Genomic DNA, 22,623 nt, shown 5'->3' with positions numbered 1-22,623 from the left:
TGAAATTAATTTGGAGGTTTAGAATACAATTTAGTTTCTTTATTTTTTCCCCTTTAGTTGGCTATCCAGGGTCCCTGTGTTATATATTGGATATTTTTTTACCCACACTGGCTGAAGTGTTACTTTACTCAAGTATTGCATATTTGTATCTGTTTTTGACTCTGTTCTCTTCCATTGACCAATTTGTCTATTCACATCCATTACCAGACTTTTAGTTACTACACCTGTATATTTTAATAACATAAAAGGCCAATATCCCTACCTCTTATTCTTTTTCAATTTTTCCTCCTGTCTTTCTTGCATGTTTTAGAATTAGTTTTTCTGATTTTTAAAGATATCTGATTATTTTTTTGCAAATAGCAAACTGAAAGACTAGTCTCTGCCAGCATTTCTCATAGTGGGTTTTGAGGAACATTGGTCCTATGAGAATGCTTCCTCTAAAGAGAATTCCATGTCAAGTGTTTTTGAGAAATGCTGCATATTATGCCTAGAATTCACATTAATATATCAAAAGCTCTTAAAAGAAATAAAGAAAATTAAGAAATCTGTTTAATCTGAGTTTCCCAGACTTAATTTGATCACAGAATTCTTATTTTGGTACAGAATGTTCCTAGGGGATATTCCATAGAATGTATGTTGGGAAGTAATTGAGCTATCATTATGTCTTCTTCATCTAGCAGTTCGTAACTTGCTGTAATCTGGCTACAGCCCCTCAGTTTCTCTTAAAATTATTCTTGCCAGGGATGCTTGTGATTATTTGTCACCAAACTCAGTAGACGGTTTTTTAAGAGTTTTTAAAACTAGACCTTTATGGATGTTCAACCTGTTAGTCATCTATCTTCTGATACTTTATTCTTTCTTGACTTTAATGAAGTTATCTCTTGCTTTTACCTCCTACCTTTCCCTCTTCCTCTTCAGCTGCCTTTGTGAGGTCCTCACTCTACACACTCTGACCTCTGCTTTTTGTCTAGGCTATAGCACTGTAGCGCTGACACTTATGTTTATTTGTTGATGACTCCTGTGTCTGTATCTACAGCACTCTTCTCTTTTTTGAGTTTTAAACATTTATTTTCACTTGGATTTGATAGATTTTCCACTTGGCTTATTTCACAGACCCATCTTACTCAGGTCTACCTCACGGGCCCAGTGTTGTCAAAACAAGTCTCTGCTGGACAGTATAGTGTCTTGGTGCAAATTAGCATCTTGTGGCATATGTAGCCCTCAACAAGCAGAGCTCAGGCTGGATTTCAGCCCCTACTTTTCCCTTTGGTAGGACGCTGCATAACTGTACACAGGTGCTTGACTAATTTTTTTAATTTGTTGTCTCTCTTCTCTCCCTGCTTACTGCTTAAATTCAGGGTCATGTGGTTTTTAGTCTAATCTCCTTTATTCTTCCTTGTCTTTATTTTTTCTTCTTTTAGATCATTATTCTAAAATGGAACTCTGGTCAGCTCACTCATTTAATGTCTTTGTTGTTTCCCGATTCCTTTTATGTAAAATGTGAACACCTTAGCATTGTGCACAAGAGTTTTCCTGATTTGGCCCTTGTATACATTTTCACACTGCACTAAGCTACTGAGTGCCTCTGGTTTGCCCTGCCCTCTAAGCTTCTGGGCCTTAGCACATGCTTTTCCTGGAGTAGTGTCTTCTTAATTACCCGTAACTGGTTGGCCAATTCCTATTGGTCTTCAAGGCTTTTCTTAAGTGTTATCTTTCCAGGAATCCTTCCTTGATCGCCACAGTCCTGCTTAGATGTTCTTCCTCTGTTTCCTCTTGCATGGTTTTGATGAGCATAGCAGTTGTGCTATATAGAATTTATCTGCTTGTCTAATTATTAGAATTAGAACAGATTATTAAGGTTTTCACTTTTGTTGATCCAGGTTCTAGGGTAACAGTTTAAATTATACTCCCAAGACCCTTTGGGTGTTTTCTAAGTTTTTCTGGGCTCTTTATCCTCTTCTTGCTGGTCCCTTTTCCCACCCCTTCATTACCCTCCTCTTCTTCATCTGGAACACCTCCATTTTTATCTTGTTTATGTTTGACTTTCACCCAAGATTTTGTTTGATTAAAGAAAATGTTCTGTGTCTGTGTGAGAGAAAGAAGTAACAGAAAAAAAGAGAGGGAAAACAGGAATGAAAGGGGAAGAAAAGAAAGATGAAAGAGAGAGAAAAGCTCAGTTGTAAGACTTAGCGCAGTGCCTGGAATGGTAGACATTGGAGAAATATGGTTGATTAATCAATTCAGACATTTGCTTTGATAGTCTGATGACCGGCATGACTAACCCACCATACCAGTTTACTTCCCTTTCCTCCAGCATATCACAGTTTTTTTTTTTAAAGTTTTTTAAAAATTATATTTCTTGCTCAGCCTAAAGTTTCACTTTTTTCCTTCTTTATTCTTTTTTTTTTTTTTACTTGTAAGACGTGCTTAAAACATTTTTGCAGAGTTTATTTGTGAGATTGAATTTAACTTGATAAAATGATTTGTTGTTGTTGTTGTTACTAGACAGCCTCTGCCTGGAAGATCAACTTTTTTGGTACAGCTGTCCCATGAATTTACTTTCTAACCAAGAGGGAAAAAGGAACAATTTTCAATTAGTCTATTTTGGGTTTATTGATGACCGTAATTTATCTTAACTAGGCTAACTCTTGTGGTAACTGCTAACACTTGTTCAACTAAGTAATTTGTAAAATTATTTTCAGTGATACAATGTTTTTCTTTTTCAGCTTGTGAAGCTTTGTATTGCGATGATTGATACTGGAAAAGCCTTTTGTGTTGCAAATAAACAGTTCATGAATGGGATTCGAGACCTGGCACAGTATTCTAGCAATGATGCTGTAGTTGAGGTTAGTATTATTAAAATTGGTTTAAATGATAACTGCAACAAGATGTTAAAGAATTATACATCCGTTTGCCTTATTAACAGTGATAGTGGGCCTTAAAATTTTAAGTGGAAAAGCTATCACCAGTTGGTGCTGTCTTATATAATCCTGTTTTCTAGAATAGTTAGACGTTGATGGTTGATTTGCATTGTGAATATTAAGTAAGCAAGAGTACTGTACTTGCTGCTACGTAAGATGAAACATCTTCAGGAGGACCTGAGCAGGGAGAGTAGGATCATGCTTACTAGTAGCTGCTTATAGGGGCAAGTAGAGAACATTAATGTAAGAATAGTACCTAACTCCTTATTGGTGGCTGCATTGGAAAGGTCTGGTCAACTAGCTGTGCTGGGTTAGCTTAGATCTACCCTTGCGTGGTACTATATTTCTTTAATGAGGAATAACAACTGGTGAAAGAACTGGGTGTAATTTGATGATTATTTGATCTACAAATGCCTAACTGGGAAGTCTTGATATACCCAGTTTTACCTTTAGGTTTATATATGCCATTTCAGTTTGTTAGTATAGAAGTATTGATAGGGCATCTAATTCTTTGTTCTAGGGCTTTGTGTTACTACATGTAGACTTGACCTCTCTGCAGAGTGTGCCCATGAGGTGGTGAGGCTGTTCTTGGAAATAAATGTTATTGTTTACAATGTAACTTGATCTTTCTGTCAGAAATGCTGAAATAGCATTTTTGTGGCCTATTTTAGTGTATGTTTAATGACTTGGCTTTCTTTTGGTTTCTTTCTCATAGACAAGTTTGACCAAGTTTTCTGACAGTCTTCAAGAAATGATAAATTTTCATACAGTAAGTGTCAGTAAGTGGGTGTTACTGTGACCATGTTCATGTTTTAGTACTTTTCTTTAGTGACAATATTTTATAAAATTTCTTAAACTGGAATTTGCTGACTTTGATTTATCAACTTTTTAATTGGGTGAATCTAAAATGTGTGTGTATGTGTGAGAGAGAAATACATACATGTTATTTCCCATGCTATAATAGTGAACTTTAATATCAATGATGTATATACTCATAAAGGTTAGTTTTTTCCTGTAAGTTGTGCCTTTGTAAGGTTTTAAGCAATTATTTCAAGAAGAAGTACAAGTCATTATTCTATATATGGCTGTTTCTTTGAAGATACAAATATATCCCCTTTCTCTAATCAGTTGCCACTGTTAAAGACTGCTGTATTCTTTGAGCTGTTTATATGTGTGTTTAAGATTTGAGAGCAAATCTTTTTTTTTTTTGCCTTTTTTAAAATTGAAGTATTACAATGTGTTAGTTTCTGGTGTCAGCATAGTGATTCAGTTATACATATATATTCCTTTACGTATTTTTTTCATTACAAGCTATTACAAGGTATTGAATATGCTATACAGTATATACAGTAGGACCTTGTTGTCTATTTTATATATAGTAGTTAGTATCTGCAAATCCCAAACACCCAGTTTATCCTTCTACCCCTCCCCCAACCATAAGCTTGTTCTGTATGTCTGTGAATCCTTTTCTGTTTTGTAAATTGTTCATTTGTGTCATTTTTAAAGATTCCACATATAAATGATATCATATGGTGTTTTTCTTTCTCCTTGTGGCATACTTCACTTAGTATGACAATCTCCAGGTCCATCCATATTGCCGTAAATGGCATTATTACATTCTTTTTCATGGCTGAGTAGTATTCTAGTGTGTGTGTGTGTGTGTGTGTGTGTGTGTGTGTGTGTGTGTGTGTGTAGCACAATTTCTTTATCCAGTCATTTGTTGATGGACATTTAGGTTGCTTCTATGTCTTGAGATAGACATAGAAGCTGTTGTAAATAATGCTGCTGTGAACATTGGGGTGCATGTATCTTTTCAAATTAGAGTTCCCTCTGGATATATACCCAAGAATGAAATTGCTGGATTATATGGTAAGTGTGTTCTTAGTTTTTTGAGGAATCTCCATACTGTTTTCCATAATGGCTGCACCAAACTACATTCCCACCAGCAGTGTAGGAGGGTTCCCTTTTCTCCACATTCTCTCCAGCATTTATCGTTTGTGGACTTTTTAGTGATGGCCATTCTGGCTGGTGAGAGGTGATACCTCATTGTAGTTTTGATTTGCATTTGTCTGATAATTAGTGATATTGAGCATCTTTTAATGTGCCTGTTGGCCATTTGTATGTCTTCATTGGAGAGATGTTTGTTTAGGTCTTTGGCCTATTTTTGGATTGATTTTGTTGTTGTTGTTGACTTGTATGAGCTATTTGTGTATTCTGGAAATTAAGCTCTTATCAGTTGCATTGTTTGCAAATATTTTCTCCCATTCCATAGGTCTTTTTTGTTTTGTTTATGTTTTGCTTTAATTAGGTCCCATTTGTTTATTTATTTTTGTGTATATATATTTTATTGAAGTACAGTCAGTTTACAATGTTGTATCAATTTCTGGTATACAGCATAATGCTTCAGTCATACATATACTTGTTTTCATATTCTTTTTCACCCTAAGTTATTACAAGATCTTGAGTATAGTTTCCTGTTCATTGAATATAGTTCCCTGTGCCCACTTGTTTATTTTTGCTTTATTTCTATTACCTTGGTAGACTGCCCTAGGAGAACATTGCTGAGATTTATGTCAGAGAATGTTTTGCCAATTATTTCTTCTAGGTTTTCTAGTGTCTTATCTTATGTTTAAATCTTTAAGCCATTTTGAATTTATTTTTATGTATGGTGTCAGAGAGTGTCCTAAATAACTTCATTGATTTACATGCAGCTGTCCAGCTTTCCCAACACCACTTACTGAAGAGGCTGTCTTTTCTCCATTATATAGTCTTACCTCCTTTGTTGAAGATTAATTGACTGTAAGTGTGTGGGTATATTTCTGGATTTTTGAGAGCAAATCTTCAAGAACTAGGGACATATGCTGCTTTTACAGTGTCATGAAACTCTATTATAAATTTTGTAAAAGTTTACTAAAATTGTGGTACCTCATAAGCTATATACTTCTTATAATTTTTTAAAAAGCCTAACATATATGGCTGTCATACTTTAAAAGTTACTAGCAGCTATCTATAACAAGAATATAAGCACTTATATTCTTTATAAAATCTGCTAATTTTTGGCTCTTAGTTAATTTGACTTTTTTAATTTTTTTGTCAACATATTAAGGATGAAGTTATGTGATAATAATTATTTTAATTGTGGTTCAAAAGGTGTACCAGAATTATCATGTACAGTATCTGCTTCAGTTTCTGCTTCTAGTTCTTTTGGGTATATATTTAGATATAGAATTGCTGGGTCATAGGGTAATTTTATGTTTATTTTTTTGAGGAACTATTAAACTATTTTCCACAGAGATTACACCATTTTACATTCCCACCAGCAGTGTATGAGTGTTCCAGTTTTTCACATCCTTGTCAATGCTTGTTATTTTCCTTTTTTGTTTTTAATTATAACCATCCTAGTAGGTCTCAAGTGGTATCTCATGATTTTGATTTGCATTTCCCTGATGACTAATGTGGTTGAGTATTTTTTCATCTGCTTATTGGTCATTTGTGTACTTTTTTTCTGCCGTTGTTTCCATTATTGTTCATTAAAGTCCTTTGCCCATTTAAAAACTACTATTCTTTTAAACTGAATTCTTTATATATTCTGGATATTAAACCTTTATCAGATATATGATATGTAAATAATTTCTCCCATTCTGTTAGTTGTCTTTTCACTTTCTTGATAATATCCTTTGATGCCAAAGAGTTTTAATTTTAATGAAGTCCAATTTGTCTCTTTTCTGTAGTTGCTCCCATTTTTGGAGTCATATCTAAGAATCCATCGCTAAATCCCAGATCATGAAGATTTATCCCTTTGTTTTCTTCTAAGAGTTTTATGATTTTAGCTCTAATATTTTGCACCAGTTTGTTTTTAATGACCACTTATTAGTTCTCTTTTTGCCTTCCAGTGAATTTGGATGCCAGTATATGGTATATGTGATTTCTCCTTAAATCAAGTTATCTCTTGGATTCAAACTTCTTAAAAAAATTAGTATAGTAAGAATTAAATTTTTGTTAAAAGTTACTGATTTTATAGTAGCATAATAGGGTAATTTTTTTGTAATATCTTTTGTAGTAGTTCTTTTTCTGATATTTTCTTTAAATCAGTCAGTCTTATATTATTGATTTATATTAGAATACCTTGCTTTTTGTTATCAATTTATATGTGAAAAGTTATGGTTAGGATAAATTTTTAAATAGTTTAAATGTATGTTGAAATCTTGCCAAGAAATCTTACTTCAAAGTATTTTATAAATCATTCTCTTAAAGTAAATTAAGTCTTTAAAAATCAGGTTTGTTTGAAGCCAAGTATATAAGGATAGTTTGCTTCAAGGGGATGGAGATTGGTCTTTTTAGTGCTAGTGCTGTTAATGTGCACCTTGTTTCTGGAATTAACTCTGTATAGTGTGTTTTTTTTTTTTCTTTCCTAAAATTGAAAGCAATCAGTATTTCTTGATTTTAACATTGTAAAAAGAACATGGGATTTAGACAGAGACAACTTGGATTGAGTTTAGGCTCCACTATTACTAGCTAATAATAATTTTGGTCAATTTATTTGATCACTTTCATTTTCAATTACTGTACTATAAAAAGGAAATAATAGAATTTGCCATGCCTTTGTGTAAAGGTGTTGTGATGAGAAATGAAATATATGAAAGTAGACTCTAGAGTGATATTTCTTCCTTTACGATATTGGTTGGTATCCATTCAGGAAAATAGAAACCACACAGAGTATTTCTTATAGAAAGTTTTTTAATACAGTGAATTGGTTACAAAGTGTTGGAAGGGTTGGAGGAATTTTAAAAAGCCACAATGACGCCACCTAGAGTTCATCAACGTGGGAAGGACCTGTTGTCCATAGGGCTGCAAGAACAGGAGTAGAAGTGGTGGTACCAGAGCCCTAAGTACTGCACTGTTGGGAACACTGCCATTGTTCTCTAGCTGGGAAGTCAGGACTTTGCTTGCTTGTAGCTGCTGCAAGAGCCATGGAATCCGCAGTCCCATTGACACACCCGGATTGGTCACTGATGCTGCTGAAAGTCGGGGTAACTCACAGTTACTTACTAATGGCTGTATCAGAACAGAAGCAGAAAAAAAAAGTGGCTTCTCTTTGCCTCCTGACTCCCATTCACAGAACCTAACCTCTTAGCTTGCAGGCAATTTGGGAAATATACTTCACAGATTTCTAGCTCCTAGCAGTACAGAGGAGCAGATTATGGAAGGGTGATGTTATTGTGAAGGCCAATAAATAACCAGCACATCAATCATAAAGGCTATAATTTTGAAAACAGTTTTAGTAAGTTATTGTGCAGTCTTAACAATTTTTATCATTGGAACTTTTTTCTATGACTTTTCTTTTTCCCACATGTTTCATATCTCAGACATTAGCAAAATATACCCCAAATCCAACTGTCAATAGTTTTTCTGCCACCTACAAGTCTAAACTGCTTCCACATTTTAGGATTATGCAACTTGTGTCTCTGCTTTTCTTCTTGCCCTTCTACAATGAATTCTGTATACAGCAGCCAGAGTGAACTTCTAAAAATATAAATTAATTCACAGTACTGCCCTGCTGTAGCTCCCTGTCACACTCAGAATAAAGTCCTAACTGTGCCCTATATGATTAGGCTCCTGCTGATGAATTCTTGATCTGATCTCTATTCTCTGCCTGGTTGTAGCTATTTGGGCTTTCTCTTGTTCTTTGATCATGCTGAAGTAATTCTTGTCTTAGGGTCTTTGTGCTTGTTATCTGCTCTGTGTGGAATGTTCTTCCTCCATATCTGTGTGTGACTATTTCCTTACAATATTCTTTCTCTTTCTGTGGGTCTCTCACACTTCATTTAGATCACCACCTCTCAGAGAAGCCTTCCTTGCCCACCACTTACTGTCAGTTTGCCTTGCCTTTCAAATGTGCATACACCCCCACGAACACACACATCATGTATGTGTATATCATCTGGTTCTATGTATTTATTTTATTGTCTTTTCTTCTCTAAGTCCCATGGCTGCAGGCACTTTATTATATTCATCTCTGCAACTATCACCTAGAAGAGTTCTTGGCAGAAAGGAATTAATCATGGCAGGGCTAAGGAGACTGAGGTTATGAACTTATGACAACTCCTGTATGTTTTTCTATAGTCATTAAGTGAATAAACATTTTTGTTAAGTCAGTGATAGTTCAGTGAACAAATAGAAAATTAAAAGTATTTAACAGTCTTTTAATTTTTCTTTTACTGTTTTGTGCTCTTGAAAAACTTTAGGATTTCTGATTTGACTGTAAAATTTATGTTGCTTTAAAAAGATAATTTACAAACCAAGAAGAGATCACTGTTTGCCAGTCTGCCTGTCTGCCTAAAGGTCTAAGGGCAATAGGTTGGTGAGCTTCTGTGTGTTCACATATATATAGAGAGAGAGAGAGAGGGAGAGGGAGAGAGAGGACTCTTTGATATCACACCTGGATCTTCAGTGCCTTTATAATTTTATTCCCAAATTCCTTTTTACAACTTCTCAGAACTTTTCCTACTAATATGTATAAGTATGAAATTGTGTGAGACCTAGGTTTACTTTGTTTTAATTTTCTTTCCTTTTATAGTTGCTGGGCTGTCTGCTTTACTTGGCCTTTTTGTTTCTTGTGAACGAATACTTTTCTCTTAATTTTTCCCAATAGGAGTGGCCTGTGTCAGAATTCTTATATGTGTGGCAAAGTTTCTTCCCCCATCGTAACATTGTATACCTCACTTCAGCTAGATTAAAGATGAGGATGACACATATCTTGTTTACTGTTATATCACCAGTACTTGCAGTACTTATCCTGCAGAAGTCATTTAATTTTTCTAAGCTTTGTGCTTTATCTCTGTATAATGAAGGGACTTTGCTAGATGACTTTTAATTATAAAAATTCTAATATTATAAAGCATTATTATAAGATTATAAGATTTAAATATGATCTCAGAGCCATTTGTTAAAATGTGGGAAAAGCCTACTTATATAAAATGCTTTATTTTGGTAGCATTCTGTACAATGAAATTTTAATTACATAGCATTATAGCATAAAGGAGGCTTTATAGAATAAGACAGATTGCTTTCTAAAAGGTAATAAACTCTAGAATCTGCTTTACATTCTATAGCAGAGCTCATAACACTTAAGTCTTGGAGTATTAGTTTGTATCAGAATAAGACGGTTTGGATGTTCAAAAGGTGATATTTATGAATAACTTTGTGAGTTAAATAAATGTTTGAAATAGTAGAACCACTTGGATTATTAGTCAAGTAAAATAGAATATAGATTGGGTTTAGATTATCTAGTCATTTAAAAAATAAATTATTTGGATTCTTTTATAATTTATTTCCTCTGTAAAAATGGAAAATGGATAGTACTGTTCCATATTCCTTATAGAATGAGAATTCCTGGGGTTGCTCTTTAACTCATGTTTTTATAAGATGGCATCTCGTGACTTTTTCAGAGCAGGTCATCTATACTGTATTCTACTACATACTAGACTTTGTTTGAATACTAACTTACTTTCCTGGAATTTAGAGCTCTGCTTCTGCAATGTCACTGATGATTCTTTTGGATTCTAATTTGCTATTGGTATAAGGAACTTGGTATATGTATTTGATTATTTGCTGAATGAAGCTTTAAAGTTGAATTGGTGCATAAATTCTGTGAAAATGTCACCCTTTTTGTTTAGTTTTTTCTATGTTTGGTTTTCTGTATTACAGCTATCCATTGATTTGCTCAACAGATGGTTTTAGGTAGTGAGAATTTAACAGTTCAGTGCTTCCCAGCTGTTCTCATCTCATGGTACAGGTAGAAACTGATGGTCATATTTGTGTGGGACACTGGAGAAAACTCCAGAGGGATATAAGGGTGTCTTGTCCTATCGGTGTTGGTAGAAAAGTGTTTAAATTTCCTTATTATGGCATTATGTTAAATTATTAATAAATATTTTACATTTTATAGAATTATGTTATAATAAAACATGTTAGGGAAGATACAATGTAGTGGATGTGTGTAACACTTCCATATATTTAAAAAATATTTTAATGAGGAACTTAAGCTAGCTTCTGTGAATATAATTTTTTAAAAAAGTGGATCTTAACATATGAAGTGGTTTCAAGCAGTTCCTGATTAAGCTTTAAAAAGTGATGATCTTTTCAAATTCTTGGCCATTGTCATTGATGAGAACTTTGTCTGCAAAGGTAGATATATTAGTGAAAGGCAGATGAGTATTTATTGCCCTTTGCTCCTGATTGACAGGAGCTTCTTTATCATTTACAATTAGAATTTAAATAATTCCATCTCTTTAAATTGTACTTTAAAGGAGCAATCATTCATTAGCTGGAACTGCTCTTCCTTTTCTTTCATCAACACGTGTAATACTTAAATTTTCTGGGCTAAATTGAAGGGATTTAAAATCAAATAATTATGAAGGTTTCTGCAGATACACGTGCAAGTTGTTCTGCCTGCTAAACCCCTTCTACCCACTTTTAATAATTCTCTTTGTGGATTCAGATTATAGCACTGGCTCCTTAATGACTCATTGTCAGCCTCTTGTTTCCAGCACTTTGAATCCATAAAGATTGTTAATACATGTTAATTGTCAAAAATATCAAAGATTGCTTAAAATAAGATCATCAGATTGCGGAAAACCAGGTTGTCTTTTAAAGGCAATAACTAGCACTAAACATCTGCAAGTTCAAAACTGTTTCTCCTAAACTTTTTGAATTCTACTTCTAATTTGTAAACTTAAGGCAAAACTTTCTTTGGACAGCCAGTACACTTTTGTATGAAACAACAGAGTGATATTTTTATATCATTTCTATTCAAAAAGCTGAAAAACAAATGAAACTAGATGCTTTAAATATTTTGTTTGGATTCATGCATCATTTTGATTAAATTTAATTTGGAATTTATATCTTCATGTAAACTTTTATATATAAGAGGTTCTTCGTGAAATAATGTGTTACTAGGTCTTCAGAGTTTTCTAAATGAATTCTTAGGGTAAATTTTTTTTTTTTTACATCTTACTGTCATTGTGGCTGTACTATCAGCATGCAAAATTGCTGTTTCCAAATTTATCTTTGTTTGTTTTAAAGTTTTCTTCTGGTATTTGAGTATTTCATCCAAGATAATCTTCAGAAATTTAAACTATTGTTGTCAATTTGAGCACAGTTACTAACATGTAGAAGAATCATCACACAGCAATGAAAACTTTTTGATAATGTTATCTTCTGGGTTAGTAATTATTGCTGTGTTTATCTGGCATGCCATCAGATGGATCTGTTGATTATCTTATTTGAACGTGGCACATTTTCTATTTCCTTTGTTTCTTTAGAAATTACAAAGTTCTGACATTTTCCTTGCAGGCTGGTATTATATGCAATTTTGTAACTGTATGAGGCATTCTGGCTCTAGCTCTTAATTGGGTAACCTTTTAACCAGCTTCTTACTCTGATACTGTTATAACTAATCTCATAAAAGAACTTTGTTTCTTATTTTGTGTTTGTAGAAGTTTTGAGTATATATCTTTCTCTGTATGAAATGGATATTGTGTTAAAGTCTTTTAAGTTTTGTGCTTTATTTAAAATCTCTTTCATATAAATATATATTTTGGTTGAAGAAGAGAATTTTGGACTGTTGTGTTTGCCTTCTGAATGTAATTACTTTCCAGCACTGTTTAATGAAAAAAATAGTCCGTTATAGTGGGAAAACAGCAATCAGTAAAAACCAAATCTATTTAAATGTGAAATAAAATAGGATATGTTTTAAGGTTCAAAAATTGACCATGTATGTATAATTTTCTGCATTCTTAAAATGTTTTAAAATAAATTATACTGCCAGATTATAAAATCAGGCATTTAGTATACAAAGGGGGAAGTATTAATTCATTTTAGTTAATTCAGTAAATGTTATGTTCATGTATGATCAGAAAATCAAAATTTCAAAATGTTTTTTGAAACTGCGAAGGCCTACAGCCCCATTTAAAATGATTTAATTACTTGCACTTGATTTCATCTTCAGAAATAAATGTTGTTTAATAATTTAAAACAAAATGTAATGAAATTGCATCAACCGTCAGACTTTGGCTAATTAACATTAAAAGCCAATAATAAATAAATATCAAGAAGGGCCCCAAAATAACAAAATCAATTATATTCCAATAATACCTCATAACAAATGATAATGATGCTAAGGAAATAATCATACACACCTTGTTAGTAGAAAAATGTGAAAAATAAATTAATAGGACCAAGAATAGTGAAAAATAAGGAAAAGGAAGATGCAATATTTGACACAGGGTACAAAACAAAAAAGTGATGACAAATTGTGACTAAAATAGTTTTGGATGATTCAAATGGTAATGCAAGGGGAAACATTATATAGTCTTGCCAAAGTAATAGTTATTGCGTTTAGATACTTAGGAGAACAATTCATGCAAATGGTATTGAAATTTAATTTTAGCCGTTGTTAATTTCTAAATGGCTATACCTAATAATTTATAACTTTTAAAGTCATTAAAAACTTACAAACTCTAGTATCTTGTGCGTGACTGTTGACATCTTATCAGTTCTCTCTGACTGTTTAACCTCCACTCCCAGATTTAGTGACTTAAAACAACCACCATTGTTTATCTGGGCAGGGCTTGGAGGGGCCAGCTTGTCTCTGCTCCTACTGGTGTTAGCTGAATGGCTTGTCGGTGGCTGGAGGATCTGACATATCTGGTGCCTGAGCTGGGGTTGGCTAGGTTTCTGGAGCCCTTTAGAGTCTCTCTTCCTCTAGGATTTTCCCCTTACATTGTGGTCTCTCTCTCTCTCTCTCTCCAGGGTAGTCAGATTTCTTAATGTGTAGCTGGCTTTCAAGAGGGTGAAATTAGTAGGTGTGAGACTTCCTAAAGCCTAGGCCTAGAAGTCACACGGGATCACTTCTGCTGCATTGTTTTGGTTAAAGCAAGACTCAGGGCCACCCCCGGATTCAAGGTCAAGGGAAATAAACTCTTGGTGAGAGAGTGACATAACATATGGAGGGATGAGAGGAATTGTTGGTGGCAATCTGTATATACAGTCTGCTATGTATTTCAAAACACCTGTAATGTGTGCCCTGAGCCAAGCATTGAGAACCTTTGCAGTAGTAAATTGGTCCCCATCCCCAAAGATTTTGATTTATGTTATCTGGAGTGCGGTATTAGAATTTTAAAAATGTCCCTAGGTGATTCTGGCATGCAGTAAAGTTTGACAACCACTACTTTAGGTGAGTGATTCTTAAATTGTGGTTGCTAGGCTAACAGCTTCAGCATCACCTAGGGACTTATTAGAACCACCCAGATCTACTGAATCAAACTGTGAAGCTGGAAGCCAGTAATCTGTTTGAACAGGCCTTCTGGGTGATTCTGATATACCCTAAAGTTTGAGAACCAGTATTCTAGCGGAGTTAAACAACTATGGCTTGCAGGTCAAACCCAGCGCATTCTCCCCCTACCCCACCTTTTTTCATATAAATTTTTTATTGGAACACTGTATTGTCTATGGCTGTTTTTGCACAATGGCAGAGGTGAGTTGTTGTAACAGAGACCACGTGATCCATAAGCCTACAATAACAATATAGCTCTTTACAGAAAAAAATGTGCTGACTTCTGCTTTCGAGACTATTTTTGCCTGCTTCCAAGAACTGTATCTGTCAGGACATCCACTGAAGAGAGGCCCCTTTCTGCTTTAGTGAAAGTAGTTTAGTGATTTAGCTGCCTTGATAAATTCTTCTCAGTGGAGTGGCAGTGGATGAACCAAGGCTGCAACCTAGCCTATTTAGACTATGGAGTAAGAACCAGGCATCAGAAATTTTTAAAGCTCCCCAGGTCATTCCAATGTGCAACTCAATTTGAGAAACAATGCTTGCTTCTCCCAAACAAGCCACTTGAAAATCTTGGTAAATGCAGATTCTGATTCTGTTAAGTCTGGCTTGGCTCTGGAGAGTCATTTCTAACAGGCACCCAGGTGATGTGGTTAATGCTTGTTCACACCTGGGAAACTTTAAAAATACTGATACCTGAATCTCACTAGTTCTTCTGATTATCATCAGTGTATTTAAAAATTCTCCAGGTTATACTGTGTAGCCAGTTGAGAACCCCTGGGTCAGAGCAGTTAGTCTCGGTCTTTGAGTAACAGAATCACCTTGTGAACTGACTGAAAAATACAGAAGGATTCCATTCTTCTTCAGCAAGCTTGGACCTTTGTATTTTCTGATAGTTTTGCAGGTGATTTTGATTCACAACCAAACCAGTGAAGAACCATGGTCTTAGAGGAATGAAGAAAGGGAGAAAGAAGAGTTTAGATAAATGAATAATAGGTTAGGACAGGGAGAGGATGTAGAAAAACAGGAACAAATGATGACTATTCACTTATACACTGGGACTTGTTTCTGAAGAAAGCAAAGAAGGGTCTTCTTGGTTTGTTCTTGATTTATTATAGACCTATTTATTACAACCCTAATGAGATAAACTAAAAGATTCAGTGAATCCATAGTGTCAACGGCCATAGCCTTGTGCCTTTCTGTAGATTCTGAAAAGGACAGGAGTGATTATGTCATGCAGAAGCATCAGAGGGGGTTGCTGTTGTAGCTCAGTAATGTTTAAATGGATTACAAGACTTTAAATGACAAAATTTTCACCCCTAGCCAGAGGGACCTAAATGATAAGAACTGGACATAGTTCAATGCTCTCTGTAGATGCGTAGCCTATTCTGCTAAACTTCCTAGAGTAGAATGTCTGCTATCTATGTCGTGTAGCTTTTATTCTTTCCTGAGCGCAGTGGAGATAGTGTTGCTTTAACTGGGTGCGGACGTGAAGGGGCAATAACCTGAGTGTAAGCCCTTTGTTTTAAATGGCCATATATGTTATCTATGCACTTCAGTAAGATCCGTTTGTAACTAGCAGATAGGTCAAATGACATTGTTGAGTATTTGTCATATATATGTTGCTAGAAATAATGCTGTTAATTTCCAGAAATGGAGCTGAACCTTAGTTTTTGTGTTGGTAGCTTGTTTTCCTCCTCCAGAATCTGTCATTATGGCTCTGTTATACCAGGTTTTGTGGTGTAGACGGGGAAGAGAAGACCCGAGATGCACTTAATTCTGAGAATGAAACAATTTTTATTTTTGGTCTAAAGCCCAGATAAGATTTTTGGATGATTGCTGAGCACTCTGGGTCAGATCTGCATCAGAACTCCCAAGTAGTCAAGGTAGTAGAACTCTACACAAAGAAAATGAGGAAAGAGATAAAGGTCAAATCTCAGGAAGGAGTCTTGCAAACTTCTTGCCTTACCTAACTTCCAGGGACATTGACAGGGCTACTTTTGTTTTAGTCCCTGATTCTTTAAAGTCTTTTATAGCTTTTTACTTTCAGTATATGAAAAGAAATGCTGTGAATTCTCTCTTAGTGGGGTATAGATAAGTGAGCTAGGATGTGAGACTGAATGAAGCAGCTCTGTACAACAGTTCACCAGAGGAGAAAAAGAGTTAACTGTTAGGTAGCTGGATAGCTTGAAATTGGCAAGTTAGAGACAGAATTTTTATTCAGTTACCTCTGCATAAACAACATACTTTTCACTTTAATGGAGTGTTCAAAATAGGTAGGCTAGATTATTGCCAATTTCCTGAATTCTCATCCTATCCAAATATATATAAAATTTAGCTTAGGTAATGCTATATTTTAGGAAATGTAAATAGTAATATTTTAATAGTTTTAAAACAACAATAATACTACACAAAAAATTCTTTCTCTGGAATATATTAATTTTTTTTACTAGAGAATAATTGACATAAACTACATATTAAAGTGTTCAGTTTGATAAATGTTGACATAATGTATACCTCCATAAACCTGTTGCCTCAGTTAATTTAATGAATATAACAGTTATGCCTCAGAAGTTTTCTTGTGCCACTTTATAATTTCTCCTTCCCTGATTTGCTGCCTCCTCATTCCTAATCAGTCACTGGTCTGCTGTCTTTGTTGATTAGATTGCATTTTCTAGATTTACATATAAATGGAATTTTTTATTTGGTCTAATTTCTTTTAGTGTAATTATTTTGAGACTCAGTCATGGTCTTTGTAGCAATAGTTTATTTCTTTTTTTTTTTACTGCTTAGTAGTATTGCGTTGTATAGATACATCACAATTTGTTTATCCATTCACCTGTTCATGGATGTATTAGTTATCTGTTACTGTATAACAGATTACCCCCAAACATAGTGGCTTAAAACAACATTCCTACTGAATAGCACAGGGAACTGTATTCAATGGCTTATAATAACCTGTAATGAAAAAAAATATGAAAAAGTATGTATGTAGAATACATGTTACATATATATAAGACTGAATCACTCTGCTATACACTATAAATTAATACAACATTGTAAATCAACTGTACTTCAGTAAGAAAAAGTAAAAAAAGAAAACAACAAACATTTATTATAGCACAGTTTCTAAGCCTGGAATTTTTAGTGACTTAGATGGGTAGCTTTGGCTCAGTCTTTAATGAGATCACTGTTAAAATGTTGGCTGAAGCGACAGTCATTTGAAAGCTTCCCTGGGACTGGAAGATCCAGTTCCAAGATAGGGCTATGTATGTGGCTGTTGGCTCCAGGCCTCAGTTCCTCACCAGGGAGCCTCTTTGCACAGTTTCTTGAGTGTTTTTACTGCATGGAATCTGGTTACTCCCAAAACAAGTGATCCAAGTGTAAGGGCAAAGAGAAAGATGCAAGTTTTTAAGTTTTCCTGGCAGTCTCAGAAGTTACCTTTTGTCACTCCTCCATATTACTGTTTGTTAAAAGTTAGTCACTATGACTAGCCTACTCTCCAGAGGAAAAGAATTAAGGCTCCTCTTTTGAAGGGAAGAATGTCAAAGAATTTGTGGACATATTTTAAAGCCAATACAATGAACATTTGAGTTGTTTCCTGGTTTTGGCTGTTACAAATAAAGCTGCTTATAAAAAATATGTAGAAATCTATATAGACATATGTTTTTATTTTTTGTGTATGTAAGTAAGTAGTTTGTGAGGTAGGATTATGTTTAACTTTTTACAAAGCTGCTTGTATAGTGAGATCTATAAGAAATTGCTAAGAAAAATTATGGAAAGAAGAATTTCTTTTATTATTTATTAATGTTTATAATAATGTTAATCCTTTTATATATTAAATTTCTAAAAATTTTTAATTTCTTTAAAGAAATTAAAGAAAGCCTCCAAAAATTCGGCCATTGTTTTCCAGATCTGATTGTATCCTCTTATACCAGCAGTGTATGAGAGTTCTAGTTGTTCACCACAATTGTCAACAGTTGTCACGATCACTTTTTAAAATTTTATTATGGTTTTAATTTGCATTTCCTTAATAACTAATGAAGCTGAGAATCTTTTCTTGTGTTTATTTGCTGTTCATGTGTTTTCTTTGGTGAAATGTTAGACCATTAGCCCATATTTTAAAAATTGGATGTTTATCCTCTTATTATTTAGTTATAAAAGTTCTTTCTATATTCCAGATATGTCTTTTGTCAGATAAATGTTTCACAAATATGTATTTCCTTCTAGGGTTTGTCTTATCTTTTTTATTTTTTTTTATTTTTGTAGCTTATTATTTTATCGGCCAAACCACCTGATTATCTGTTTTAACATCTGTAGAATCTGTGGTGAAGTTATCTCTCTCCTTCTTCTGTGAAATTGGTGTCTTCTTTTTCTCTAATCACTTTAGCTGTGGGTTTATCAGTTTTAGACCTGAAAGAACTAGTGTTTGGTTTCACTGGTTTTTGGCTGTTGATTTTCTGTTTTCTGTTTAGGTGACCTCCAATTTGATCTTATGTCCTTTCTTCTGCTTAATTTGAGTTTAATACTTTGGGATTAACATACTACCAACAAAAAACATTATTTTTTTCTCTTTGGAAGTCAACTGACAGATTTTTGAAACCTGTACTCAATCCAGATTGTGTGTATGTGTGTGTGTGTGTGTGTCTGCGTTTGGTATTTAGGCAAGAACGTAAGACTTTGCTAATAGCAAGGTTTCATAGAGATTGAATTTTTGGTGCTGTTTTTAGTTAGTTGAAGGACACAGGATTTTCTTTTTGTTTTTAATATTGATTTTCCTGCCTATTCATCTGACATGTGTTTCAAACTCTGAATGAAATATGTATGTAAATTATGAAAAGTACTTGGGATTTCCATCCAAGCTCTGTGAAATTTTACCACATATAGTGTTAAATATGTGGCATCATTTAAGTGTGGTAAGGTATTGTGAGGAATAAAATTTTATTATTTTTTTAAATTAAAGTATAGTTGATCTGCAATGTGTTAGTTTCTGCTGTACAGCATAGTGATTCAGTTTTATACATATATATATATATATATATATATTCTTTTTCCTTATGTTATTAGAAGTTATTGAATGTAGTTCCCTGTGCTATATAGTAGGACCTTGTCATTTATCTCTTTTTTTATGTAGTAGTTTGTACCTGCTAGTCCCAAGCTCCTAATTTATCTCTTCTCCCCCTTTCCTCTTTCATAACCATGAGTTTTGTTTTTTATGTCTGTGAGTCTTTCTGTTTTAGAAATAAGTTCACTTGTGTCATTTTTTAGATGCCACATATGTGATATCATATGATATTTGTCTTTCTCTGTCAGACTTTACTTAGTATGATAATCTCTTGGTCCATCCATGTTGCTGTAAATGGCATTATTTCATCCTTTTTTATAGGTTAGTAGTATTCCATCCCCGTGTGTGTGTGTGTGTGTGTGTGTGTGTGTGTGTGTGTGTGTGTACACCGCAATTTCTTTATCCAGTCATCTGTCAGTGGACATTTAGGTTGCTTCCTTGTCTTGGCTGTTGTAAATAGTGCTGCTATGAGCACTGGGATGCGTGTATATTTTCAAACTAGAGTTTTCTCTGAATATATGCCTAGGAGTGGGATTGCTGGACTATATGGTAATTCTATTTTTAATTTTTTAAGGAATCTCCATACTGTTTTCCATAATGGCTGCACCATATTACATTACCACCACCAATGTAGGAGGGTTCCCTTTTCTCCACATTCTCTCCAGCATTTTATCGTTTGTGGACTTGTTAATGATGGCCATTCTGACTGGTGTGAGGTGAACCCTCATTGTAGTTTAGATTTGCATTTCTCTAATAATTAGTGATATTGAGCATCTGTTCATGTTCCTGTTGACCATCTTTATGTCTTCATTGGAGATATGTCTGTTTAGGTCTTCTGCACATTTTTTGATTGGGTTGTTTTTTATTATTGAGTTGTATGAGTTCTTTGTATATTCTGGACGTTAAACCCTTGTCAGTTGCATTGTTTGCAAATATTTTCTCCTAGTCTGTAGGTTGTATTTTTGTTTCATTTATGGTTTCCTTTACTGTGCAAAAGCTTATAAGTTTACTTTGGTCCCATTTGTTTATTTTTGCTTTTATTTCTATTGCCTTGGTAGACTAACCTAGGAAAACATTGCTACAATTTATGTAAGGGAATGTTTTGCCTATGCTTTCTTCTAGGAGATTTATGGTGTACTGTCTTATATTTAAGTCTTAAGCCACTTTGAGTTTATTTTTGTGTGTGGTGTCAAGGAATGTTCTAACTTCATTAATTTACATGCAGCTGTATGGCTTTCCCAACACCACTTGTTAAAGGGACTGTCTTTTCTCAATTTTATATTCTTACCTCCTTTATTGAAGATTAATTGACTGTAGGTGTGTGTGTTTATTTCTGGACTCTCTGCTCTGTTCCATTGATCCACATTTCTGTTTTTGTGTCAGTACCATGCTGTTTTAATTACTGTAGCTTTGTAGTATTGTCTGAAGTCTAGGAGGGTTAGACCTCTCGCTTCATTCTTTTTATTAAGTATTGCTTTGGCAATTCTGGGTCTTTAGTGATTCCACATAAATTTTAGGATGATATATTCTATTTCTATGAAAAATGTCCTTGGTAATTTGGTAGGGATCACATTAAACCTGTATACTACTTTGGGTAGTATGTCCATTTTAACCATATTAATTCTTGAAGTCTAAGAGCATGGGATATCTTTCCATTTCTTAAAATCATCTTTACTTTCCTTTATCAATGTTTTATAGTTCTCAGTGTGTAAATCTTTCACCTCCTTGGTCAGGTTTATTCCTAAGTATTGTATTGTATTGTATTTATTGTATTGTATTGTATTGTATTTGGTGCAGTTTTAAAAGGGATTGCTTTTTTACTTTCCCTTTCTGATATTTCATTGTTAGAATAAAGAAATGCAACAAATTCCTGTAAATCTTGTAACCTGAAATGTTGCTAAATTCGTTTATTAGCTCTAGTAGTTTTTGTGTGGAGTCTTTATAGAGTTTTCTCTATGTAGTATCCTGTCATCTGCATATAGTGACAGTTTTACCTCTTCCCTTCCAATTTGAATCTTTTTTATTTCTTTTTCTTGCCTGATTGCTATGGATTGGACTTTCAATACCATGTTGAATAGAAGTGGTGAGAATGGGCATCCTTGTCTTGTTTCAGATTTTAGCGGGAAGGCTTTTAACTTTTTCACTGTTGAGTATTATGCTGGCTGTGGGTTTGTCATAAATAGCTTTTATTATGTTGAGATATGTTTCCTCTATAGTTATTTTGGTAGGAGTTTTTTTTAATCATAAGTGGATATTGAATTTTATCAAATGCTTTTTCTGCATTGAGGTGATCATGTGATTTTTGTCCTTTTGTTTGTTGACATGGTGTATCATATTGATTGATTTGTGTATGTTGAACCATCCTTGTGTCCCTAGGATGAATCCAACTTGAATGTAATGTATGATCTTTTATGATCTTGAATGTAGGTGTTGGATTCAGTTTGCTAATATTTTGTTGAGAACTTTTGCATCTGTATTCATCAAAGATACTGGCCCTTAATTTTCTTTTTTGGTAGTGTCTTTTTCTGGTTTTGGTATCAGGCTAATGGTGGCTTCGTAGAATGAGTTTGGGAGTGTTCCCTCCCTTCAGTCTTTCGAAAGAGTTTGAGATGCATTGGTATAAGTTCTTGTTTGTATATTTGGTAGAATTCCCCAGGGAAGACATCTGGTCCTGGACTTTTGTTTGCAGGGAGGTTTTTTTGTTTTTTGTTTTTTTTAAATTACAGATTCTATTTGATTCCTAGTAATCAATGTGTTCAAATGATCTATTTCTTCTTGATTCATTTTTCGTGGACTGTATATTTCTAGAAACTTGCGGATTTCTTCTACGTTGCCAAATTTGTTGGCATATAATTGTTCTGAGTATTTTCTTATGGCTTTTTGTATTTCTGTGGTATTGGTTGTAATTTCTTCTCTTTCATTTCTTACTTTGTTTATTTGGATACTTGCTGTTTTCTTCTTGGTGATCCTAGCCAGAAGTTTGTCAATTTTGTTTACTCTTTCAAAAAACCAGCTCTTGGTTTTATTGATTTTTTTCCATTGTTTTTTAATCTTTATTTTGTTTATTTCCTCCCAGATATTTATTATTTCTTTCCTTCTACTGACTTTAGGTTTTATTTGTTCTTCTTTACGTGCTTCTTTTGGGTGATAGGTGAGGTTGTTTATTTGAAATTGTTCTTATTTTTTGAGGTAGGCCTGTATCACTATGAACTTCCCTCTTAGGATTGCTTTTGCTGCATCCCATAGATTTTGTGTGGTTGTGTTTTCTAAAATTTTATTCTTGACTCTGATCTTAGCAATCATTT

At 34.0% G+C, this 22,623-nt stretch overlaps 2 protein-coding genes across 5 annotated transcripts in view; one reads left to right on the top strand and one right to left on the bottom strand.

The window, feature by feature from the left end:
- Positions 1-22,623, top strand: part of ACAP2 (ArfGAP with coiled-coil, ankyrin repeat and PH domains 2) — a 137,298-nt gene that overhangs the window by 51,368 nt on the left and 63,307 nt on the right. For all 4 annotated transcript variants that reach the window (XM_072963396.1, XM_072963399.1, XM_072963392.1 and 1 more), the window contains exons 3-4: positions 2,727-2,846; positions 3,637-3,690. In XM_072963396.1, the coding sequence (XP_072819497.1) occupies positions 2,727-2,846; positions 3,637-3,690 (174 nt within the window). The remainder of the gene's footprint in view (positions 1-2,726; positions 2,847-3,636; positions 3,691-22,623) is intronic.
- The window catches only part of LOC140696973 (uncharacterized), a 277,558-nt gene that overhangs the window by 207,780 nt on the left and 47,155 nt on the right, over positions 1-22,623 (bottom strand). The window lies entirely within an intron of this gene.

Source organism: Vicugna pacos, chromosome 1 (assembly GCF_048564905.1).
Source record: "Vicugna pacos chromosome 1, VicPac4, whole genome shotgun sequence".
In the NCBI taxonomy this organism is placed as follows: Eukaryota; Metazoa; Chordata; class Mammalia; order Artiodactyla; family Camelidae; genus Vicugna; species Vicugna pacos.
This window is presented reverse-complemented; position numbering and strand designations above follow the sequence as displayed.